The sequence below is a fragment of the Dendrobates tinctorius genome, unplaced genomic scaffold, assembly GCF_039654945.1.
Source record: "Dendrobates tinctorius isolate UK_male_01 unplaced genomic scaffold, ASM3965494v1 ptg000151l, whole genome shotgun sequence".
Classification (NCBI taxonomy): domain Eukaryota; kingdom Metazoa; phylum Chordata; class Amphibia; order Anura; family Dendrobatidae; genus Dendrobates; species Dendrobates tinctorius.
Window position 1 is genome coordinate 3,553,714 of NW_027361818.1, and position 25,876 is coordinate 3,579,589.

At 46.4% G+C, this 25,876-nt stretch overlaps 1 protein-coding gene across 1 annotated transcript in view; it reads left to right on the forward strand.

Annotated features, from left to right (window-relative positions):
* The first annotated feature begins 238 nt into the window (after positions 1–238).
* The window catches only part of LOC141049877 (extracellular calcium-sensing receptor-like), an 89,187-nt gene continuing 63,549 nt past the window's right edge, over positions 239–25,876 (forward strand). The window contains exons 1-3 of the mRNA XM_073546717.1: positions 239–465; positions 2,292–2,583; positions 23,942–24,781. Coding sequence (XP_073402818.1) covers positions 239–465; positions 2,292–2,583; positions 23,942–24,781 — 1,359 coding nt within the window. The remainder of the gene's footprint in view (positions 466–2,291; positions 2,584–23,941; positions 24,782–25,876) is intronic.

The window sequence follows — 25,876 nt, forward strand, 5'->3', positions numbered from 1 at the left end:
CCCTGTCAATATCGTGTATACTTATCCTGGATATCTTCCAGTTCTACTGAACCAAATTTAGATCTTTCTAGAACCCTTGGTTTGGTCAAATAGGGTCAAGAAAGTCCAGGTCTTTGCACTGTTTTATGGCTTAATGAGATCCACCTGATTCTGACATTTTCTTAGACTTTTTGCAGGAGAACTTCTTAAACAGATTTACAGCAAAAAACTCGAATGCCTCATTTGCTAATAAAACAAGATGGTGGGCATATCTTCAGCAGTGTGGATCCTGGCTTTCTCCTACTTCATTCCAGCTTTCTACTTGGAAATGCGAAATAACCCAAAATGCAAACTAGATTCTTCAAATCTACGTGGAAGCTTACTACCTGGAGACACAGTGATTGGACTTATCTTTCCGCTTCACCTAGACAAATCCTATGAACAGGTTACTTTTAGTGAGAAACCACCTAAGACTTCCTGTACTATGTAAGTGTTATAATTCTATGCATTGCCTTAGTTTGGGCCCAAGGTACAGTTAGTAGAGTTGCGTTTCTCGAGGATCTGAATTTGAAGCCATTGTTTAACTAGGGAACATTACCATAACTGCACTTTAGGCATTTTGTCAATCTGGCCACCTCTATTTTTAGTGGGCCTTGCCCTCTCTCTTAAGGAAGTACTCCCATGTAAATTTTAATTGTCTAATCCAGTGTTACTGTATATGTAATGTATTGTTAGTGCAGTAATATACTTATCGATTGCCATCTTCTCTTGTTTCCAGCGCTGCTCCAAAACTCTTCTGGGTCACATGACATCTATTCTGACTTATCGGCTCATACTTGGCTCTATGTGTGACCTGGAAGTTGCATTTACAATGTAAGCCTATGGAACCTTGCTTTGATGCTACACAGACTTACACTGTCAAAGCAACTTCCATCTGACACATAGACCAAAGAGTGAGCTGGCAAATTGGCATAGCCATCACATGACCCAGAAGAGGACTGGAGCAGTGCTGGAAACTAGGAAGAAGGCGGTCAGTCAGTATTAATGCCAACACGTTAGAATAGCCATTGTGTGACCCAGAAGAGGACTGGAGCAGTTCTGGAAATTGGGAAGAAGTCGATCAGTCAGTATTAATGCCAGCAAGTTAGAATAGCCATTGTGTGACCCAGAAGAGGACTGGAGCAGTTCTGGAAATTGGGAAGAAGTCAATCAGTCAGTATTAATGCAAGCAAGTTAGAATAGCCATCATGTGTTCCAGAAGAAGACAGAAGCAGTGCTGGAAACTAGTAAGAAGGCGGTCACTGAGTAGTAATGCCAGCAAGTTAGAATATCCATCATGTGACCCAGAAGATGACTGGAGCAGTGCTGGAAACTGGGAAAGGGGCAGTCAGTGAGTATTAATGCCTGCAAGTCAGAATAGCCATCGTGTGACCCAGAAGAGGAATGGAGCAATGCTGGGAACTGGGAAAAGGGCAGTCAGTGAGTATTAAGGCCAGCAAGTTAGAATAGCCATTTAGTGACCCACAGGAGGACTGGAGCAGTGCAGGAAGCTGGAAAGAAGTCAATCAGTGAATATTAATGCCTGCAAGTTAGAATATCCATCATGTCACCTAGAAGAGGACTGGCGCAACACTGAAAAACAAGGAATATGGCAATCGGTGAATATATTAATGCATCTACACAACTTAAACATTGACTCAGGTTAAATCAATAAAATGTATAAAGGGAAACAAGTGTGCAGTTGAAAGTAAAGTTTGGTAGGAATTATAGGGCTGACCCTACTACAAGTTTCTTGAAAGCAAGAAGTTGTAATAAGAATGGTTTAGATTGTACCACTGGGATTGTCCACTGGTGAGGCTTCAAATGTGAGGGCTGTACTTTATAAGGGTAGGGCCTTACATGAGACTCTATATATCTTTACTGACAATCTTTCCAACCTCCTGTTTGCCTTACTCAGCAAATAGTAAAAATTTCTCACTGTTTCTTTCCCACAGAAGTACATCTATCCCAACCCAATACCCATATTCCCTTATGAACATGTTCTATTTTACTTGATTATACAGGATGATGCTAACTCCTCAGTATTGCCATTTACAAGTTCACTATTTGAAAAGGTAGTTTGACTTTAATAAAACCAAGGACAAAAAAGCTGGGTCTACTTGGTGAAGCCACAGTGACCCCAAACCATTTATTTTACAGCTTTAGCAGTCAACAGCCCCCACTTCAGATATTGTAGTGATGATATATTATAATCTCTATTTTGCTACTTAGAAGGAGGATTTAAAAATATCTAAATTTATCATATTCTTAAGGTTCCAGCTTGAAAATTACCAGATGCTTCAGACCACAGTATTGGCTTTGGAAGAGATCAACAATGACTCCAACCTTCTGCCTAACATGACTTTAGGACTACAAGTGTATGATTCTTGCGATGCACCTCACCTGGACTTACAAGGTACCCTACAAGTGTTGACTGGCTTAGACATCGCCATTCCTAACTACAGATGTTTTCTGGAGTCTTCATTGACTGCTGTACTTGGATCTTCTCATTCTACTCATTCAATATCCATGGCTCATATCCTTGGACTTACTAGACACCCGCAGGTAAAATGACTGAAGTAAATCCTAAGGAAATTATAGAATGTGACATGTCTGAAATAGAGATGAGCGACTTTGCCTTTTTTAGGGCCCAGTCGGGTTTTGTGAAACCCGACTTTCTCAAAAGTCGGGTCGAACGAAATCGGCCAACTATAGGGAAAAGTCGGAGGCCGACTGAAACACGAAACCCAATGCAAGTCAATGGGGAAGCAAATGTGAAAAATGAGGATGTATGAACTCATGGAGATCAACATCCAACACTGCGGAGACACCATCACATGTTTCTCAACGCAGTGATTCTAGAGCAATGCACCCATCCCTTATGGGAAATATGCAAAAACATGCAAAACACAAGCCGCGGAGACACCATCACATGTTTCTCAATGCAAGCAATGACTAGAGACGTCTTTCCCCGGGAAGGAACAACCACGGGAAGGGCAGTCTCCAATGAAGGAAACCTCCTATGCCAAAACATGGTATACATCCACAGACAGCTGTTTCGGGGTATTGCCCCTCATCAGTGTGGAGTAGGAAACTGGCTAGTATGAGCAATGCCTAGTCAGGTCGAACAAAATCGTCCGATTATTGTGAAAAGTCGAAGGACGACTGAAACACGAAACCCAATGTAAGTCAATGGGGAAGCAAAATCGGCAAGGAGTGGAGGACAGTAAACACACCTACAGTGCCCATTTCAATGCCAAAAACATCAATTCTTATTACTGAAGCTTGTCAACTAGGGATGGGCGAATCTACTCGTTAGGACTCGTTACTCTGCGAGTAGTAGGGGATTCGCAGGAGTCGGTACTCTGCGAGTTTCCAAGCGATTACTCGCACAGTAACGAGTCCAATGCAAATGCTAGCGTTTTCCAAGCGATCTGTAGCATCGCTTGGAGAACTGATTGACAGGTTGGTCACACTCGTCAAACATAGTGTTTGACAAGTGTGACCAACTTTTTACTACTGAGGCTGCCTATGCAGCATCAGTAGTAAAAGATAAAATGTAAAAAAAAATAAAAAATATTGTTATTCTTACCCTCCGACGTCCCGCGCAGCCTTCCCGCCTCTCCACGCATCCGTTCCCAGTAATCCTTTGCGAAAATGCCTGCGATGGCGTCCGTTCTCGCGGGATCGCGAAGTCTCGCGGTCATTCGCGCGACGTCATCGCGAATGACCGCGAGACATCGCGATCCAGCGAGAACGGACGCCATCGCAGGCATTTTCGCAAAGGACTACTGGGAACGGATGCGTGGAGAGGCGGGAAGGCTGCGCGGGACGTCGGAGGGTGAGAATAACAATATTTTTTATTTTTAAATTCTATTTTTTACAGGGATATGGTGCCCAAAGCCCGGAGGACAGCCTCCTCTCCTCCGGACCATGGGTACCATCCGCAATTGTTCTGCTTACTTTCCGCATGGTGGGCACAGCCACATGCGGGAAGTAAGCAGAACAAAAAAATGGCAGCACAGGAATCGCTGCAATACTCGCATCCCCATTCATTAACATTGGACTCGCTAGACTCGCAACGAGTAGCGAGTTTCCGAGTCGGACTCGTTAGAGTCTAGCGATTCCGAGTATTTCAGGATTCGCCCATCCCTATTGTCAACCTTAATTTACTTTATAATAATAGTTACGCACTGAAAACTGGGGGTTATTTGGATAAAGTTGTGGGGGGGTTGGGCTGGCTCCAGGTTTTCATGTGCCCTGGGCCAAAGAGCGCCCCTTTAACACATACCACAACTCATGATGCTCCGATACGACACAGAAATATAGGTATAGTACAATGACAAATACTTCACTGCTTACATGACATGACTGATCTATTTTAAATTCTACAATAGCTCAAAAAAGGACAGTATGTTACTCCATATAGTATTATGGCCATCACATTGTGCACCATACAGAATAATGAGCCCCATATATTTCTCCATACAGAATAATTGGTTCCATATAATGTTCCATACAGTAAATGATGAGCTCCACACAATGCTACAGTATATGATGGTCCCCATGGACGATGCTCCAGTGTGTTATGGGCCCAAATAATGCTCCATATATAATGGGCCCCATTTCTAATGCTCCAGTGTATCATGTGCCCCATAGATGCTGCTCCAGTGTCTGATCTGCCCCATTTGGAATGCTCCAGTATGTGATGGGCCTCATGGATGATGCTACAGTGTCAGATGTTCCCCATTTGGAATGCTCCAATATATGATGGGGCCCATAGATACTGCTCCAGTGTCTGATCTGCCCCATTTAGAATGCTCCAGTATATGATGGGCGTCATGGATGATGCTCCAGATGTCCCCCATTTTGAATGCTCCAGTATATGATGGGCCCCATTTTTAATTACCCCAGGCATGGTATGTGAAAAGAGCTCCATGGAGTAATCTGAAGTGTGTGCTGCCGCATCCTTCACTTTTGGTGTGGGTGAAGGACACAAGGAAAGTGGTTGCTCCTGACCAGAAGCCTGCACTTACGACTCAGTGCTTGCATTTTTTTAAACTTTAGAAGAGGAGGCAATAGAGCAGGAGGCTGTTTCAGCAATGTAAGCCAAAAACAGTTCCTGATGCTCCGGCTTTAAAAGCAGTCTACCTACTCCCATAAAACGGAGCCTTACAGGCCTTCCAGAGCTACACCATGACGCAGGCTCAACACCTCCTGCCTTAGCTGCTATTGTGTTTTTGGCACTACCAGCAGATGCAGCACCACCACCATCAGTACCAGGTGGCCCCCACGCCCACATCGGCATCCTCTTCCACCATACTTTCTCATGTTTTAGAAAATTTACCCAAAATACCAGCAGATATATGGCACTGTATCAGAAGCGCACAGCTCTATACAGTCTAGGGATAACAGTAAATCTCCGTATATATTTCATGAGTCATACACAGATGCTCACAGGCTCAGTATGGATTGACCAACAAAATAAAAAGGTGAAAAAGGGTACAGTATCACCAGATACAAGTAATATATATAGTATAGTGTAAACATTCTGAATCTCCATATACATTTCAGGAGGCAGACACAAACACTCTCAGGCCCAGTATGGAGTACACAAGAATATGAAAAGATGTAAATGGATAATGTAACACAAGCGTACACTGTATACAGTGTTAGGCAAATTTGAAATTTCGGTATATATTTCCGGAGTCACCCTCAGACGCGCACTCAGTCTGGGTTTGACCATAATAAAAAATGTTGTTAAAAGGTAATGGATAACAAGATAGCAAGTATATATATTTTAGGGTATAGTCCCGTAGTCAGTTTCAGACGCTTACTCAGTATAGATTTGACTGTAATACTAAATGTCGAACAAATGTACTGTATAACAAGATACAAGCTGTATCGAGTATAGGGTAAAAATTTGCATCTCCGATTCACCATATATATAGAAGGCGTAAACCACGCACGCTTACACACGCTCACTCACTATGGATGATACCGTAATACAAAATTTGGAACAAAGGTACTGTATCAGCACATACCAGGAGTATCCAGTCTAGGGGTAATTGGAAATTTTCGTCTATACTTCCGAAGTCAGACACAGACACTCACAGGCTCAGTATGTATTACACCAGAATTTAACAAGTAGAAAAAGGAAAGGTAGTTGAAGCGTACAACAGTATACAGTGTTGTGGTACTTTTAAATCTTCATATATATTTCAATCTCAGTAAGCCAGTCCAGACTCTCCACTACTGGAAACTGCATAGATACAAGTACAGACGGAAATTTGAGTGTTATCAGAAATTTGGGAATTACTCATGGCGGGAAAACCTCCCGGTAGATGTTGCAGAGGCGATGCAGACCCTCAATTACTGTGTCTGTGGAGACAGCGAAAATGGTTCTTTGTGAAGAAAGGATTGCTTTATCGCAGTAGCGTGAATCACATAACCGATACTCCTCTCCATCAAACTGTGATCACAGGGAGAGATGTACACATGGTCCTCACTGCCTATCATGATGTGTCTGGTCATTTTGGAGTGCCAAAGACAGAAGCCACAGGTCGTAGGCGATTCTATTGGATTGGCATGAGAGGAGACATTGGAAAAAGGTGGCAGGAATGTCACACGTCTGTGACTATCAAAACTGTGAAAGGTGATCATAAAGCACCACTGCATCCGCTTGTAAGATGATGTCCATTACAAATGGCAGCCATTGATCATCTGAAGGTAGAGGCCAGCAGAACAGGGCATAGCTACATGTTAACCATCATCGATCAATGCACTAAATTTCTAGTGGCCGTCCCTGTGAAGAATTTAACTGCCCAGATTACACAGCGGTGGAGTAGGGAGAGGTAAGTATTGCAACTTGCAAGTGCTGTGGCCATGACCAAGCAGGGAGGGCACAATCGTGGTCGACGGTACTGGCACAGGGCCCTCATAGTACGCTGGTGTGTCTGACAGTGAGTGGGCCCCCCCACCATCAGAGACACTGTATTGTAGTATGAGGGGCCCTGTGCCAGTGCCGTCAGCCATCTGTGGGCCCATGCACCTGTTCAGCACAACGGCACTTGCCCGGGTGCGCCAGGTGTTGACCCCAGCCATTGGGGGTTGGGCAGCCCACTTAGGGAGGTTTAAAAAAATGTCATATGTTGATGTGTTGGCTGGACATTCAGCTGCTGCAAAGGGCGGAATTGGGCAAGTCCGAGGAAGAGGGGGACAAAAGCGATGCAGTTTTCTGGGAACCTATGTGTCATTAGGGGAAGGTGGGACAAAATCCTTTGCAACCCATGCATGGTTTATTTTAATGAAGGTTAGATCATCAACATTTTGGGTAGACAGACGGGTCCTTTTTTCTGTCAGGATTGATCCAGCAGCACTGAAGACTCTTTCAGATAACACACTACCAGCAGTTCAAGCGAGCTCCTGTAAGGCATATTGTGCCAATTCAGGCCAAGTGTCCAGTTTACAGGTCCAATAGTTAAAAGGGAATGACTTGTGAGGGGAAACATCGATATGGGAGGAGAAGTAGTTTGTAACCATATTTGACAACTGCTGTCTCCTGTCACTTTTAATCGATGCAGTATTTCCAGTCGTGTGAGCGGTACTTGAGAAATCATTCCACAACATGGTTATTAAACTCCTGTCTCCAATGCCACTTCTGCTCTGTGCACCACGAACACCTCTTCCATTGTGCCAACTATGGCTCGTGGGAGAAACAGCACCGCTGCTGAGTGCTGGGAAAGCCTCAAACAACCTGTTTACCAGAGTGGCTTGTTTGTTAGCCAATATTATCTCTAGGTTCTCCTGTGGCATGATGTTGTGTAATTTGCCATTGTAGCGTGGATCAAGGATGCTGGCCAGCCACTAGTCATCTCTCATCATTTTGGAAATGCGGGGGTCCCTTTTTAGGATCCACAAGGCATAATCGCACATGTGGGCCAATGTTCCAGGTGTCAATGATGCAATGCCAGTGGTGGGTGGAGGAGCACTTTCTGGCAAATCCACATCCCTACAGTCACACACAAACACTGTACCTGACCTTGGAACGCCAACATTTTCTCTTGCCCCCTAAGAAGCATCCTCCGACCTAAAATAATCATCCCCCTCATCCTCCTCCTCCTCCTCTTCTTCCTCCACCTCATCCAGGACAGTTCCCTGACCAGACAATGGCTGACTGTCATCAAGGCTTCCCTCCTCCTCCTCCGCTGCAGACGCCTAATCCTTAATGTGCGTCAAACTTTGCATGAGCGGATGCATAAGTGGGATGCTCATGCTTATGATGGCGTCATCTGTGCTTACCAGCCGTGTGCATTCCTCAAAACACTGAAGGACTTTACAGAGGTCTTTCAGCTTTGACCACTGCACACCCGACAATTCCATGTCTTCCCTCAAACTGCCTGCTCGTGTATCCTCCCACAAATGCATTACAGCCTGCCTCTGTTTGCACAGCCTCTCAACCATGTGCAGGGTGGAGTTCCACCTTGTTGCAACATCTATGATTAGGTGGTGCTTGGGGAGGTGGAGCAATCGCTGCAGCTTCTGCATTCTACTGGAGTGTACGGCCGAGCGATGGATGTGCGAGCACAGTCTTCGCACCTTATGGAGCAGGGATGTTAACTACGGATAATTATTAAGGAAGCACTGCAATACCAGGTTCAAAGTGTGAGCCAGGCAAGGTATGTGTGTGAGTTTTGTACAGGCTATGGCTGCCACAAAATTACGGCCGTTATCATTGACTACCTTGCCTGCCTCAAGATGTAGACTGCCCAGCCATGACTCTGTTTGTCGCTGCAAGTAGTCGGCCAGTACCTCCACGGTGTGTCTGTTTTCGCCCAAAGACATCATCTTTAACACAGCCTGCTGACGCTTAACACTAGCTGTTCGATAGTGGGACACCTCGTGTGCAACACTGCCAGCTGCGGATGGAGTGCTCTTGCGACTGCGCTCTGTGGACGAGCTTTCGCTGAGGGAGGAGGAGGAGCGAAAGCCTACAGCCAACTGTTTCCTATACCATGGGCTAGGCAGCACTTTTCCACTGCCTCTGTCCCCAGTGGAGCCTGCATCCACCACATTGACCCAGTGTGCAGTGATGGACACGTAATGGTCCTGGCCATGCCTATTGGTCCATGCATCTGTTGTGAGGTGCCCCTTTCCACTCACTGACTGTTTTAGTGCATGGACAATGCAGTCTTTCACATGCCAGTAGAGGGCAGGGATGGCTTTTCAAGAAAAGAAGTGCAGACTGGGCAGGTCATAGCGTGGGACAACGTAGGCCCTGAGGTCGCAGAAAGTTTCGCTTTCAACCAAACGGTAGGGCATCATCTCTAATAAGATTAGTTTGGCAATGTAGGCGTTCAAGAAAAGTGTATGTGGATGAGGCAATAAGGACTTTCTTGTCCTACTCAGAGTGTCTAGTAGGGTGAGCTGGACTGGAGAGCTGCATATCGGGGAAGTAGCGGTGGACCAGACGGAGTGAGAGGGGGTTGGTGATGGTATTGATAGTGATGGCCTAGATTCAGTGTTGTGTTGCAAAACCATTGTGATTCCCTGAGTGCTTTGGCCTTGCGACGACAGCTCCACATTTAGTACTGGTGGTGTGCTTAACGGTGACGGGAAGCGATGGAACGTTGCTGGCTACCTTGAGACGGAGCAGGTGCACACGTGCTACCTGAGGTTTTGTAGTCCGTCCACGCTTGCAAGTGCATGTTGGTTAAATGTCTAAGCATGCAACAGGTATTCAAATTTCTGAGTTGTTTACCTCAGCTAAAGGTCCTTCCGCACTTTTTACAGTAAACCTTTGCCTCATCAGTAGGATTTTGGACAAAAAAAGTGCCACACTGCACTCTTTCTACTATGGTATACATTTTCTGGCCTTGCACGCTGTGCTAAGTTGACCGTCTGGCCAAGCTGTCCTGCAACTCTTTTAGTTTTTGTTACACATTTTTGGACAGCTATGGGCCTGCCAGATGACCGCTGCTGCGATGTCAATGCCTGCTGCGGATGCTTCTCCTTATCTGAACTATTGCCAGCGCCACCCTCCTCCCCCAATGGATGCCAATCTGGGTCAAGAATTGGGTCATCCATCACCTCCTCTTCAAAGTTATCTGCACCTTCCTCTTTACCTTCCTCTGTGTCACTGTGTAAGGTGGTATAGTATGCGGGAAGGGGCACCTGAGTTTCATCAGGGTCAGATTCTGGCTCAATAGACTGCGACGGCAATGTAGTGCTCTTGGTCGATGTACCAGCAGAATCATCTAGCAGTGGCTGTGCATCAGTGCACTCCATGTCAGATTCATCTTGAACTGGGGAATTCTGGATTTGACTGGATTACCCAGGCATGGTATGTTTACAGAGCTCCATAGAGTAATCTGGAGTGTCGGCTGCTGCATCCTTAACTTTTGGTGGGGGTGAAGGACACAAGGAATGGTGTTTTTCCTGACCAGAACCCTGCAGTGACGACTCCGTGCTTGCCAGTTTCGAACGTTCAGAAGAGGAGGCAATAGAGTTGGTGGCTGTTTCGGCAATGTACGCCAAAACCTGTTCCTGATGCTCCGGCTTCAAAAGCGGTTTTCCTATTCCAAGAAAAGGCAACCTTACAGGCCTTCTTGGGCCAGACAATGACGCAGGCTCAACACTTCCTGCCTTAACTGCTATTGTGCTTTTGCCAGAACCAGCCGATGCACCACCACCATCAGTACCAGCTGTGCCCCCCTGCCCACGTCCGCTACTCTTCCACCATACTTCTTCATGTTTGGGAAAATGTACCAAAAATACCAGCAGAAAGATGGTTCTGTATGACGAGCGTCCAGCTGTGTAAGGTGTCTGAAAAAAATTAAATCTACGTATATATTTTGTTAGTCACAGACGCTCTCACAGTATGTACTGGACCGTAATCCAACAAGCAGATATACGGAACTGTATCAGAAGTTTACAGCTGTATACATATTTTGTGTAACTAACAATCTCCGTATATGTATTCACGGAGTGTCACACACAAACGCTGACTCTGTATTGATGTTACTGTAATGCGAACGGCAGAAATACAATACTATTTGAGAATTAGACAGCTCTATAAGGTGTCTGTATGGAAAATTGTCAATCTCCGTCTATTTCTATAGGGACTGACACACGCTGTCTAGTTTTGACCATAGTCAAACAGCAGATATACGAAACTGTTTGCAAAGCGGACAGCACTCTAAGGTGTAGGTCTGGAAAAACGGAAAAACTCCTCGGCTTTTTTTTCCAGAGTAACACACAGATAGCTTCTATTTGTCCGTGATACCAGCCAGTACACGGTAGTGTGTGAGGATCGTACACCGCTATGCAGTGTCTGTATAGAAAATTGTCAATCTCCGTCTATTTTTATAGGGACTGACACACACTGTCTCTGTCTAGTTTTCACTGTAATCAAACAGCAGATATACGAAACTGTTTGAAAAGCGGACAGCACTCTAAAAGGTAGGTCTGGAAAAACGGAAAAACTCCTCGGCTTTTTTTTCCAGAGTAACACACAGATAGCTTCTATTTGTCCGTGATACCAGCTGGTACACGGTATTGTGTGAGGATCGTACACCGCTATATGGTGTCTGTATGGAAAATTGTCAATCTCCGTCTATTTCTATAGGGACTGACAAACACTGTCCGTTATGATTGGGTCACCGAGGAGGAAAACAAAACCAAGCTAAGTCACAGAAAACCAGACTGGCACATACATTAACATAAGAGTGGAAATTCAGCACAGCTCCAGACAAAACCAAATCAAATGTTAACATTAGAAGAGAAAACTTAGCTTGAGAAGACAGGAACTGAGCTGGAAACCAAGACCTCAGGAGGCAGGAAAAAATCACCAGCATGGGAATAGGGAGTCGGCTGTCATAAATCCAGTCTGAGTCTCCAGATGTCCAATCGTCGTCCTCATTATCAGGTGGCAGGTCTCTGTTAATTAGATCAGCTTCATTACCACCTGCCACCACGAGAGGGAGCCCGGAAAGAGAACTCACAACTCCTCTGTCAGCACAAACAGTTCCCTCACCAGAAACCAGAGGCAGACCAGAAAATGAGTTCACAGCATTGTCTCTGTCTAGTTTTCACAGTAATCAAACAGCAGATCTACGAAACTGTTTGAAAAGCGGACAGCACTCTAAGGTGTAGGTCTGGAAAAACGGAAAAACTCCTTGGCTTTTTTTTCCAGAGTAACACACAGATAACTTCTATTTGTCCATGATACCAGCCGGTACACGGTAGTGTGTGAGGATCGTACACCACTATATGGTGTCTGTATGGAAAATTGTCAATCTCCGTCTATTTGTATAGGGACTGACACGCTGTCTCTGTCTAGTTTTCACCATAGTCAAACAGCAGATATACGAAACTGTTTGAAAAGCGACCAGCACTCTAAGGTGTAGGTCTGGAAAAACGGACAAACTCCTCGGTTTTTTTTTCCAGAGTAACACACAGATAGCTTCTATTTGTCCGTGATACCAGCCGGTACATGGTAATGTGTGAGGATCGTACACTGTTATATGGTGTCTGTATGGAAAATTGTCAATCTCTGTCTATTTTTATATGGACTGACACACTCTGTCTGTCTAGTTTTCACCGTAATCAAACAGCAGATATAAAAAACTGTTTGAAAAGCGGACACAACTCTAAGGTGTAGGTCTGGAAAAATGGAAAAACTCCTTGGCTTTTTCTTGCAGAGTCACACACAGATAGCTGCTATTTGTCCGTGATGCCAGCTGGTACACGGTAGTGTGTGAGGAGCGTTCACCGCTATATGGTGTGTGAAAAAATGAACGCTCAGTAACTCACCAGGACAAATTAATAAAAGTTAGAGTGCTTTGAAAAAAGCAGTTTGAACAGCAGTGTGCACACAGCAATTCAGCTATCAGGTAGCCTTAAAAGGCAGCCTAATCCCCACCAGCGCTGCTGCACAAAAGCAAAAATCCTCCCCTTTCACTGCACAGTAACTGTACAGTGAAAAGCTCTATCAGCAGAAGCAGTTTTTTTCTCTTCTTCCCTGCCTAACGCTCTCCCTATTCAGAATCAGCAGCAGCACCTCTCCCTATGCTAAGATCGGCAGAAGTAAGATGGCAGTCAGCGGTCACAGCCTTTTATACCCACTGCGACACCACACAAAGCCAGCCAATCACTTCATTGCCCTTCTCTAAGGCTAGTTTAACACTAGCTTATTTTCCACGCAGCGCTCGGCGCCGCTAAGCCCCGCCCCCTGCCGGCTCCCTGCCCGCCCCATCCGGTCATCGCCGCCTACTATCGCACACGGCTGCATGCGATCTGCACACCCTATCTTTAGCATAGGGTGCGCAGACCGTGCGCTGGCCGTGCGCTAGTAGGATTTTAGCGTGCGCTACGTTAACATGCCCCGCTGTGACCCAGCACAGCAGGGTCCCACGTTAACATGTCCCGCTGTGACCCAGCACAGCTGGGACCCACCTTAACCAAGTATACCATTGCACCACCAGGGGTAACCCGCTCCTGCACTGGGTTCACCCCCCCGCTCTTTGTGCAATCCACCGACTTCAAATACCCCCCTCCTTTCCGCCACCGCGAGCACGTATGACACCTTGTACGTGCGAGTACCACCACCAAAAAACCCGAGCCGACTCTGCGGCTCGAGTAACCAATGCTTCTGTACCAAGACCAATCGATCAAAACTGATCCCCATTAGACCTCACAATGCTAACCTACACCAAACAACCAGTACAACAAGGTCAGCCACACCCAAGACCTGCAACTAGCCAACCGCATCGTCCAATCCTATGCACCGCCTGCGCGACCAGTCCCCAACCTGAGCCGCCGCCTCTGCCTCGTTGAGACCGCAACATTGCAGGCGCCTCCGAAAATTGCACTTCACCTAATAATTAATCAAAGCCAACCATTATTGCCGTGAACAAAAGAACCTATAATAATAATAATAATCTTTATTTATATAGCGCCAACATATTCCGCAGCGCTTTACAGTTGAACAGTTTCAAACACAACAGTCATAAGTAACAATGTTAACAATACAATAATTAAAGCGAAATAAGACGACCCTGCTCGTGGAGCTTACAATCTACAATGAGGTGGGGGGGATACAAAGCACAGGTTTGTATTTACAATGATGTATTTACAATGACGGTCCAGCCATCTTCAGGGGGTGGGGGTTAGATGGAGATAGTGAATGGGCTACACACACACAAACATGACTTTGATTACTGAATGTGATAGGCCGCTCTGAACAAATGTGTTTTGAGCGAGCGCCTAAAACTATGCAAATTGTGGATGGTCCTAATATTTTGGGGTAGAGCATTCCAGAGGATTGGCGCAGCACGGGAGAAGTCTTGGAGTCGGGAGTGGGAGGTACGGATTAGTGCAGAGGTTAGTCGAAAGTCATTTGCAGAGCGCAGCGGTCGGTTAGGCCGATAGACAGAAATGAGGGAGGAGATGTAAGGGGGTGCCGCACTGTGGAGAGCTTTGTGGGTGAGAACAAGTACTTTGAATTGTACCCTATAATGAATTGGCAGCCAGTGTAACGACTGGCGAAGAGCGGACGCGTCTGAGAAACGATTAGCCAGATGGACAACCCTGGCTGCTGCATTAAGGATAGACTGGAGAGGGGAGAGTCGAGTGAGAGGGAGTCCAATTAATAGAGCATTACAGTAGTCTAGGCGGGAGTGGATCAGGGCGACAGTGAGAGTTTTTGTTGTTTCCATGGTGAGAAAAGGGCGGATTCTAGAGATGTTCTTTAGGTGTAAGCGGCATGAGCGGGCAAGAGATTGTATATGGGAGGTGAAGGAGAGATCGGAGTCGAACATAACACCCAGACAGCGTGCCTGCTGTCGGGGTGTTATTATGGTGCCACCCACAGAGAGGGAAATGTCAGATTTAGGGAGGTTAGTAGATGGTGGGAGCAGAAGAAGTTCAGTTTTGGAGAGGTTGAGTTTCAGATAGAGAGCAGACATGATGTTGGAGACTGCAGACAGACAGTCAGTGGCGTTCAGTAGTACAGCGGAGGTAAGGTCAGGGGATGATGTGTACAGTTGTGTGTCATCAGCATAAAGATGGTACTGAAAGCCAAATCTGCTGATGGTCTGTCCAATTGGGGCTGTATAGAGAGAGAAGAGAAGGGGGCCAAGGACTGAGCCCTGAGGTACCCCAACAGTGAGAGGAAGAGGAGATGAAGTGGAGCCAGAAAACAGAACACTGAAGGAGCGGTCGGAAAGATAGGAGGAGAACCAGGAAAGAGCAGTGTCCTTAATGCCTAGTGACTGGAGCCTAGAGAGTAGGAGAGGATGGTCAACAGTGTCGAAAGCTGCAGAAAGGTCGAGAAGAATGAGCAGAGAATGGTCACCATTACGTTTTGCTGTCAGAAGGTCATTGGTCACTTTGATGAGTGCAGTTTCTGTCGAATGTAGGGGGCGGAAACCGGACTGTGAAGGGTCTAGGAGGGAGTGAGTGGAGAGGTAACGGGTAAGGCGTGAGTATATCAGGCGCTCCAAGAGTTTAGAGATGAAGGGGAGATTGGAGACTGGTCTGTAGTTGTTTGTGCAGGATGGGTCAAGGGTGGGTTTCTTTAGTAATGGAGTAATGATAGAGTGTTTGAAGGAGGAGGGGAAAATGCCAGAGGAGAGGGAGAGATTAAAGATTGTAGTTAGGTGAGTTGTGACGACTGGGGAGAGAGACTTGAGGAGATGTGAGGGAATGGGGTCGGTTGTGCATGTAGTCGGGCGAGAAGAGGAGAGGAGCCTGGAGACTTCTTCTTCTGTGATGGGAGCAAATGTGGAGAGTGAGCCAGGGGAAATGTGAGGCAAGGTCATCAGCGCAAATGTCTGTGATAGGGGCTTGTGCTTTTGGCCTGAGGAGGGAGTGAAAGGTGTCAAAAAGTTTCTTGGGGTTGTTGGATAGTGAGGAGATCAGGGTGGTGAAGTAGGTCTGTTTGGCGAGGTGAAGGGCAGAGTTATATGTCCTTAACATAAATTTGAAGTGTATGAAGTCTTCTGGTGTGTGTGTTTTCCTCCATAAGCGTTCAGCACACCTAGAGCATCGCTGAAGAAATCGGGTTTGCGATGTGAGCCAGGGCTGTTTCACTCTGTGTTTGGAGGTTCTGAGGGTGAGGGGAGCTACTTGGTCAAGGGTGCTTCTAAGAGTGTCATTGAAGTGATGTACAGCCAGATCAGGACAGGACAAAGAAGAGATTGGGGACAATGATGAGTGTAGGGAGTCTGAAAGTGTATGAGGGTTAATGGCTTGTAGATTTCTGACTGAATGGTAGGTAGGAGGGTGCTGGGGTGAGCGAGGATTTGTGAGTGTAAAGGAGAGAATGTTGTGGTCAGAGAGGGGAAGCGGTGAGTTATCTAGGTAGGAGATTGAGCAGAGCCGGGCGAAAACCAGGTCCAGGGTGTTACCGTCTTTGTGTGTTTCAGAGGTTGAGAGCTGAGAGAAGCCTAGAGAAGTGGTTAGTGATAGAAGCTGGGATGCAGATGTGGAAGTGGGGCTGTTAATGGGGATGTTGAAGTCTCCCAGGATAAGGGTTGGTAGTTCTGAGGACATGAAGTGCGGCAGCCAGGCAGAGAAATGGTCCAGGAAGTGGGTGGGTGAGCCTGGGGGCCGGTATATGACCGCTACTCTGAGGGAGAGGGGACGAAAGAGCCTGATGGTGTGGACTTCAAAAGAAGGGAATGAGAGTGATGGAACTGAGGGGATGACCTGGAAAGTGCATTGTGGGGACAGGAGTATGCCGACTCCACCACCAGGTCTATTTGTCGGTCTCGGGGAATGGGAGAATTGTAAGCCACCATGGGAAATGGCAGCAGGAGAGACAGTGTCAGAATCCTGAATCCAGGTTTCCGTGAGGGCCAACAAATTCAGAGAGTTTTTCAGAAAGTAATTGTGTAGGAAAGGAAGCTTGTTGCATACAGACCGTGGATTCCAAAGGGCACAATTGAAAGAAGGAGATGAAGGAGTGCAAGTGATATTAGTAAGATTATTAAGGTTTCGATGTGAGGTAGGGTAGGGGTTGAGGTTGGGGGATGGTGGACCGGGGTTGGGGGAGATGTCCCCTGAAATCAGTAGGAGCAGGAAGATAAAGAGCAAGTAGTTTTTGGAATTGTATGAAGATTTTATGTGCAGTGTGTTTGGGCAAGATGGGCTGAGGCTTTTTAAGAAGGTGAGAAGTGCATGGGAGCTGTACATGGGAGAAGCAAAGAGAGAGGAGCTGATGTATATGAGTCGTGATGGAGGGGGGATTGGTCGGTGAAAGTGGATTGCAAGAGAACATAGGAGGATAGGAATAAAGCACATGGTTAAAAGGGACAGCAGAGTGAGGGTTACCTGACTCCTGTCCAACTGCCATGTAATAACTGCTGTATCCCGACGCTTATCTTCGTGACGCTTTGCTTCTGTGATGCGTGCACCCCCACATGCGTGCACCCCTATGGATGGTTCTAAATTTATAGTCCAGACTGCAGGGTCTGAAGAGATGGATTGTGGGAACTGGTTGAGGATAATTTGGCAGCTGGGGTCAGCACACCAGGGTTTTTTTTGTTTTTTTTTGTTTTTTTTGGGATGATCAAAGACATTCAGCCTGGCAACATCTATTTTAACACCCCCACCAGATAAGATCTACACTGATCCCAGTCATGGAAATGCAACAGTGAGTTTTAAGTACAATGCACCAAATGATTTATAACAAAGAATTAGCAGACACATTAAACTATGTTTCCAGATGGTAAAGCAGCAGATGACACAGCAGACAGCAAGCAGAGGGAATTTTTACCATTAGAGTCTATTGCAGCAGATGAGACAGCAATCAGAGGTGGGAAGTTGTACCATTTGAATATGTTGCAGAAGACAGCAAGCAGAGGGAATTTTTACCATTAGAGTCTATTGCAGCAGATGAGACAGCAATCAGAGGTGGGAAGTTGTACCATTTGAATATGTTGCAGAAGACAGCAAGCAGAGGGAATTTTTACCTTTAGAGTCTATTGCAGCAGATGAGACAGCAATCAGAGGTGGGAAGTTGTACCATTTGAATATGTTGCAGAAGACAGCAAGCAGAGGGAATTTTTACCATTTGAGTCTATTGCAGCAGATGAGACAGCAATCAGAGGTGGGAAGTTGTACCATTTGAATATGTTGCAGAAGACAGCAAGCAGAGGGAATTTTTACCATTAGAGTCTATTGCAGCAGATGAGACAGCAATCAGAGGTGGGAAGTTGTACCATTTGAATATGTTGCAGAAGACAGCAAGCAGAGGGAATTTTTACCATTAGAGTCTATTGCAGCAGATGAGACAGCAATCAGAGGTGGGAAGTTGTACCATTTGAATATGTTGCAGAAGACAGCAAGCAGAGGGAATTTTTACCATTAGAGTCTATTGCAGCAGATGAGACAGCAATCAGAGGTGGGAAGTTGTACCATTTGAATATGTTGCAGAAGACAGCAAGCAGAGGGAATTTTTACCATTAGAGTCTATTGCAGCAGATGAGACAGCAATCAGAGGTGGGAAGTTGTACCATTTGAATATGTTGCAGAAGACAGCAAGCAGAGGGAATTTTTACCATTAGAGTCTATTGCAGCAGATGAGACAGCAATCAGAGGTGGGAAGTTGTACCATTTGAATATGTTGCAGAAGACAGCAAGCAGAGGGAATTTTTACCTGTATGAAGAGAGAAGATGGATTTTAGTTCTGTGCCATGTAATAACTGCTGTATCCCGACGCTTATCTTCGTGACGCTTTGCTTCTGTGATGCGTGCACCCCCACCATGAACCTACATTGGTTCCCCAAACCTCCCCAAACCACGGCGTACTACCAGCCCGACATTAATGAAAGTAATGTTATAGTTGCAACCTGCTCACCCACTACCTAAAGTACACCTCCCCCGCAGTAGCGCTGCACCACAACCGTGTCCCCATAATACCAGCCGGTCCTGACAATTGTGCATAACGGAATGAATGACATTGCCATGTATTGCCGGACGGGCTACACCCACGTGGGAGACCATTCACACGGCCATCGAAACAACATGTCCTGCCTCATGCTCTATACAGAATTCCCGACAAATGGAACAACACCCGCTGGATAAACAAACCGTTCATCAACCAGGAACCCCGAGACCAGTAAAGCACACGCTGAGTTGCCCAACTCAAATGTTGCATCATCCTTGCGCAACACTTCACCCTGGCCCCCCATCCGGGGGCACCCAAAAAGAAAAGACTCTAAGGAGAGCTGTATACCCAGAAGGCAAAGCAGGACCAGCTGCACCCACAATAAACCTCCTAGCCCATCATAGCGAAAAACTATCCACTCTGTATAATAAACTCCTACGTAGCTGCCATCAACGGCTGTAACAAATACCACCCGATACAGTCTGCCAAAAGCACAATCGGCAACCCTAAAGAACCGCAGTGAGAACCCACCAGTCCTTACGTACAAAAGTTGTTAAAACTGCCCCTGGGCAGCCACGACCAGCAAATTACCGTAAGAACGCCATATGACTGCAGATCATGCAAAAGCCCCCAGTGGATCGTAGACCCACGTATTCAATAACCAAACTCAACCCCCAAAACAGCAGCGCGATATACATGGGAACCTAATAACGACCCCCGACCTGACACGATGTACTTGTTAACCTAACCTGACTTAGACATAGGGCCCCAGGTGAATCAAACACGTTGACTTATCCAAACACATGATAACCGCAACTACGCGCTGAGCATGAAGAAACCCTAAGTAGTCAAGGGTTGGACCATGAACAGAAAATAAGCACACCACCTTCCCTAATACCAGATAGTAGTCCCAGGTTGGACCATGAACAGAAAATAAGCACTGCACCATCCCTAATACCAGATAATCCCCGACTACCACACAGAAACCAAACCACGGACCTCAACAACCAGACATTGACCAACCATAAAACCCCAGCTCCACGCCACATCTACGTACCCCCAGAAATTAACCAGGAAAACAAATCCGGTAAAAAGTCAACTCCAAGCCCCCCGGGGGAAATGTCATCCATTGCTGCCAGAAGGGAAGGTTCCCAAAAGATCTGCTGTCCCAAGCATCTCGACCTCTCCTGAACGTCTGCCGCAACAAACCATAATGCCCCTAGTGAACATGAAAACCCTTAGTACACTCAAAGCCCCTATTGGAGAACCGAACCCGGACCGAGGCATATAAATAAAACACACCGTAATGAAAACTCGACCACCTACCCCCTCACCTCTGACCAGCAATAGCACACACCCCACTGTAACGTGAAAGATTAAGCCACCCGATGCACTCCCCAAACTGCTCACCACGTTAGTGAGCTGCCATCCAACCCTTATCAAATACTAGGCGCGGCGATAAAACTGCTCACCACATCAGTGAACTACCATCAAACCCTTATCAAATACTAGGCGCGGCGATAAACAGCTCACCACATCAGTGAACTACCATCAAACCCTTATCAAATACTAGGCGCGGCGATAATCCTCCAGCCAAAAGACCCCATGCCTATAACAATAAACCATAAAACCGGCATGGATATGGCTATCCACCACCGCTCTGCCAATATCCGTATCACCACCTGAATTACTCACAAACCGCCAAGGAATCACTACCAGTCATACACAAACACCCAGAGAATCCAAGCACAATTATACCAACCAAAATAAAATGATGTCGTCACCTATAGATATACCCACTATCATAAAAGCAAACTAGCATGAAATTAAAAAAATACCTCCCAACACTCATGAAGTGCACAAAACAGCCTCCTGGACCACAAAGCAACCATTCCCTCACAGATTCGAACGCTGTCCACATGGACCAGCCGCGCATCTTTCCGAACCCCCAGACAAACACACTACCACCCTAGTGCACCCGAAACCATACGTAACAACACCCTTCCCAACCAATATAATCTAGATATTAATAAAGGTTTAAGTGTGCCTTAGTGAGCCTTACTTACTATAGATATACCCAGTATCATGAAAACAAACTAGCATGAAAATAAAAACCACCCAACACTCATGAAGTGCACAAAACGGCCTCCTGGACCACAAAGCAACCATTCCCTCACAGATTCGAACGCTGGCCACATGGACCAGCCGCGCATCTTTCCAAACCCCCAGACAAACACACTACCACCCTAGTGCACCCGAAACCATACGTAACAACACCCTTCCCAACCAATATAATCTAGATATTAATAAAGGTTTAAGTGTGCCTTAGTGAGCCTTACTTACTATAGATATACCCACTATCATGAAAACAAACTAGCATGAAAATAAAAACCACCCAACACTCATGAAGTGCACAAAACGGCCTCCTGGACCACAAAGCAACCATTCCCTCGCAGATTCAAACGCTGGCCACATGGACCTGCCGTGCATAGTTCCGAACCCCGTGACAAACCAACTACCACCCTAGTGCGAAACCATACGCAGCAACACCCTTCCCAACGAATATAATCTAGACATAATAAAGGTTTAAGTGTGCCTTAGTGAGCCTTACTTACTATAGATATACCCACTATCATGAAAACAAACTAGCATGAAAATAAAAACCACCCAACACTCATGAAGTGCACAAAACGGCCTCCTGGACCAAAAGCAACCATTCCCTCACAGATTCGAACGCTGGCTACATGGACCAGTCGTGCATCGTTCCGAAACCCCGTGACAAACCAACTACTACCCTAGTGCGAAACCATACGTAGCAACACCCTTCCCAACCAATATAATCTAGACATTAATAAAGGTTTAAGTGAGCCTTACTTACTAGGCTGACTCCGCGGAAACCCACGGAACAGCCGTCACGTGTACTCCGCGTCGAGCACCGCAAATGCGATCTTCTCCATGGATCTACGCCGACTGCAGCCCTCCTGGGCCGCAGCGCCAGCGCCCAGACCGTCTGTCCGTCTGGGAACGCATGGCAAAAAGTCACCGGCTCAGAGCCTCAAACGGGGGGGAGGTTGGCGCTCCAGCCGCAGGCAACACCTCCTGAATCTGGCACCCAACGCCGGGGGAACGCGATGCCGGACCACATGACCTGTGGCCCTTGGCAGCTGAAGGGTGGCCACATGACCGTGCCACCGCCCGCTTCCCCCAGCGCCGCGAGAAAGGAAATGAGGCCGGTGACCTCACACACCACCTCGCCACGGGCTCCTTGCCGCGTCACGTCACCGCCGTCCACCGATGCCGATGACCGCGCCGGGTCAGGTGACCACGCCGGGTAACGTGGCCGCGACGTGTGCGTCACCACTGTGTGCCGCGATCCGAAATGGAGGGGAGGCCGGCCACGTCACTCACCGCCACGCTGTCTTGCTGCCTGCTTCTCGACTTCTGGCTCCGGCCCCGCGATGTCTTCTGCAACAGGTCTGCTAATGGGGCTCATCCTCCACTGCAAACTTAACTCCAGGCTGAGGTGCTCAGGAGGCCGTGATCGTCGCTGCCGGTTTGGAGGCAGAGGGGTCCCATCTTCTCCGACGTCGCCATCACCGGACCATCGCTGCAGCTGTTCCTTCATCCACTGCTGGCCGCGCTGCTCCATCATCCTCTTCATCTGTGCCACGAGGTATTCCATCTTCTGGATCCAAAAATTCAAGCTGAAGTCCCAGATGTGAGGGGCTGACGATTCCGGACGTCTGCAAGGTAAGGAATGACCATCCCCCCACAGTTCTGCCCTATATATCCATCCCACAACTGACCACTCCCTGCCAACTCACATTGCACCATAAGCCCCATAGCTCCAACCCACACCTTCCCCACAAACACAAAAGCACTACACCTTAACCCTTCACTAACCCTCAGGCCTAGCATCCCTCCTTAGTCATGTGTGCCCTCCCTGTAGCCCCTTTGGGGCAGGCGTCTGGGCTTGCCTTTTTTTTAATTGGGGAACAGAAACTTTCAGTTCATTGTTGTGCAGCTAAAAGCAGTGTCATTTAGTATTAGGGCACTCTGGACTTGGAAACACATCTGTTTTATCATACTGTTTCCTTGTTAATCTAGGGTGGGAGAGACAGTGATTCAATTTGACTCTGTTTTCCAAAGGTCCACGTACACGACACATTGATGTCAACTCTTTTGGAAGAGGGAAGGTTCTCACCTTCTTGGAAGCATAAGTGCCACACAATTCGGAATGTTATGACATATATGAAGGTCCTTCTGATCCACCAATAATTGGAACCAATCAGAGGACAAATATAGCACAGGTTTTGCTTACAATGTCCTTCCTATAGACCACTCCATTGACAGTTGATGTATTTTGTACCTTTGTGGCACACTTTTATTGGTTTGATCTTTTGTATTCTGACCTGGCTACTGTTCCTTCTGTACTATGCTCTCTGTGTTACTTGAGTTGACCCACACGTGGCTTTACAAGTTAATATGGGTCAACACCAGATGAAAAGTATACCATTTTTACTCCTATTTTAAGTTCATATCTCAAGGAACCGTATAAAAAAGAATCCCAAAAACTGTATACTTAGAGGAGAAGCGGCAAAAAAGAGCAGAAACGAGATTTACTGACAGGTCATCTTTAAAATGAAGTAAAAATGGCTGTGAGCTTCGTAAAATGTTTAGTATATAGAGGCAGTTCCAGCTGCTTAAATATTTATAATGTAGTGGCTTTAGTCGATTAATTATATTATTATCTTCCACTTATGTAAATTAATGGCTCATCATGAAATGCACAGATCCCCGTATTCACCAGTGAAGCAGGAAAGAAGAATCCGTAAGTGTATTGGATAGGAGGTCACAAGAGTTTGACCAGCTAAGAGTCATACAGAAACCTGGACTGTGCTACATGTATTACATAAATATTGTCTTCAAATTTTTGAAGCACATTGGTCAGAAATTAAATGAATGAATGTTTTAGTAAAATTGCCATATTTGTGCATAATATTCCTAAGCTGTCTTTACTTTTATAAACAGATCAGCCAGTTTTCCACCAGTCCTCTTCTGAGCGATCGGACAAAGTTCCCTTCCTTCTTCAGGGTTGTCCCAAGTGATACCTTCCAGTCCCACGGCCTTGCTCGTCTTGTATTATATTATGGGTGGTCTTGGGTGGGACTTTTAGCTGCAGACAATGATTATGGTCAACAAGGAATTCAGCTGATTAAGCAAGAATTACTGAAGGCAGGGGCTTGTGTGGAGTACATCGAGAACATTCTAATGAGTCAGCCAGATCGTAATGCCCCACATGTTGTGAAAGTTATTAAAAAGTCAACAGCCAAAGTTGTGGTGGTTTTCTGCAATGACGTTGACTTGATGCCTATTTTGAATGAGTGGTTGAAACAAAATGTTTCAAAGAAGATCTTCATTGCCAGCGATGCATGGTCTACAACTAATATCTTTTCGACTGTGAAATTTTCCAAACTTCTTTATGGCACCATTGGATTTGCATTTTCTAGTGGAACTATTCCTGGATTGAAGGAATTTCTCAACAACGTTCACCCCTCTGTATCTTTTGGTGGAGAATGGACAAAGATATTTTGGGAGCAAATGTTTAACTGTACATATATCTATGGTACAGACATTACAGCGTCAAAATCAATGTCTGATTATACAGTAAAACAATGCAGGGGAACCGAAAACTTACTAAACATTCAGAACATCTACAATGATGTGTCCAGATTGAGACCTTCATATAATGTCTACACCTCAGTTCATGTGGTGGCCAAAGCTTTGGAGGACCTTAGGAGATGTCATAAAGGGAATGGTCCATTTTTAATGTCAAGTTGTGCAGATAAATATGATGTTATTCCTTGGCAGGTATTAGTTTCATTACAGTTTCTGACACTGGTATCATGGGTTGTGTATATATTACCCACCTTTAGGATTGCCACCTCTCAGGAAGGCAGATGTTCACTGTTGGTTGTTTAGTAGTGATGAGCGAATGTGCTCAGATAAGGTGATATCCTAACATGCCTATGAGCGGCGTGCTCAAATAATATGTTCAAGTCCCTGCGCCTGCATGCTTTGAGGCTATTCGACAGCCGCAACACATGCAGGCATAACCTAACAAACAGGCTGTAGAACAGCCCTCCACATATGCAGTGTCGCAGGAACTCAACATATTTTTCGAGCACACCAAAGACACTGTGTTAGCACTCGATCATACTCAGATAGCACCTTATCCAAGCATGCTCGCTCATCAATATTGTTTAGTAAATCTGTCCAAAAATAAGTATTATATAGACTCCAAAAGAGTCAGTGGCTCAGCTTCTTTCATAACTCCTATACAATTGAGAAAAGAGGGTTGAATGGACATGAAGACTCTTATATATATATATATAATCGCTGATATTCCAGAGACCTGAGGCTGTTGAGGCTAATGTGCAGTTCGTGGCAACTCATAATACACATTAAATGGAACTGTGCAGCAGAATGTCATTCAATATGTACATTGAGGGAACAACAGAGTTAATAACAGCTGATCGTAGGGGTCTTGGGTAGAGTTGAGCATTCCGATACCGCAAGTATCGGGTATCGGCCGATACTTGCTGTATCGGAATTCCGATACCGACATCCGATATTTTTTCAATATCGGGCATCGGAATCAGAAGTTCAAAGTTGATTGACAGCCGAAATGACGTCATCATGATGCACGGTGTGTGCGCATCATGATGCACCATCATTTCGGGCCTTCCGGGGGTCTCTGCCGGCCTGCCGGGGGGCTGTGCCGGCCTGCCGGGGGGCTGTGTGGACTGCCCGGGGTCTGTACCGGCCTGCCGGGGGGCTGTGCCGGCCTGCCGGTGGTCTGTGCACCCTGTGGGGGTCTGTACCGGCCTGCCGGGGGGCTGTGCCGGCCTGCCGGTGGTCTGTGCACCCTGTGGTGGTCTGTACCGGCCTGCCGGGGGGCTGTGC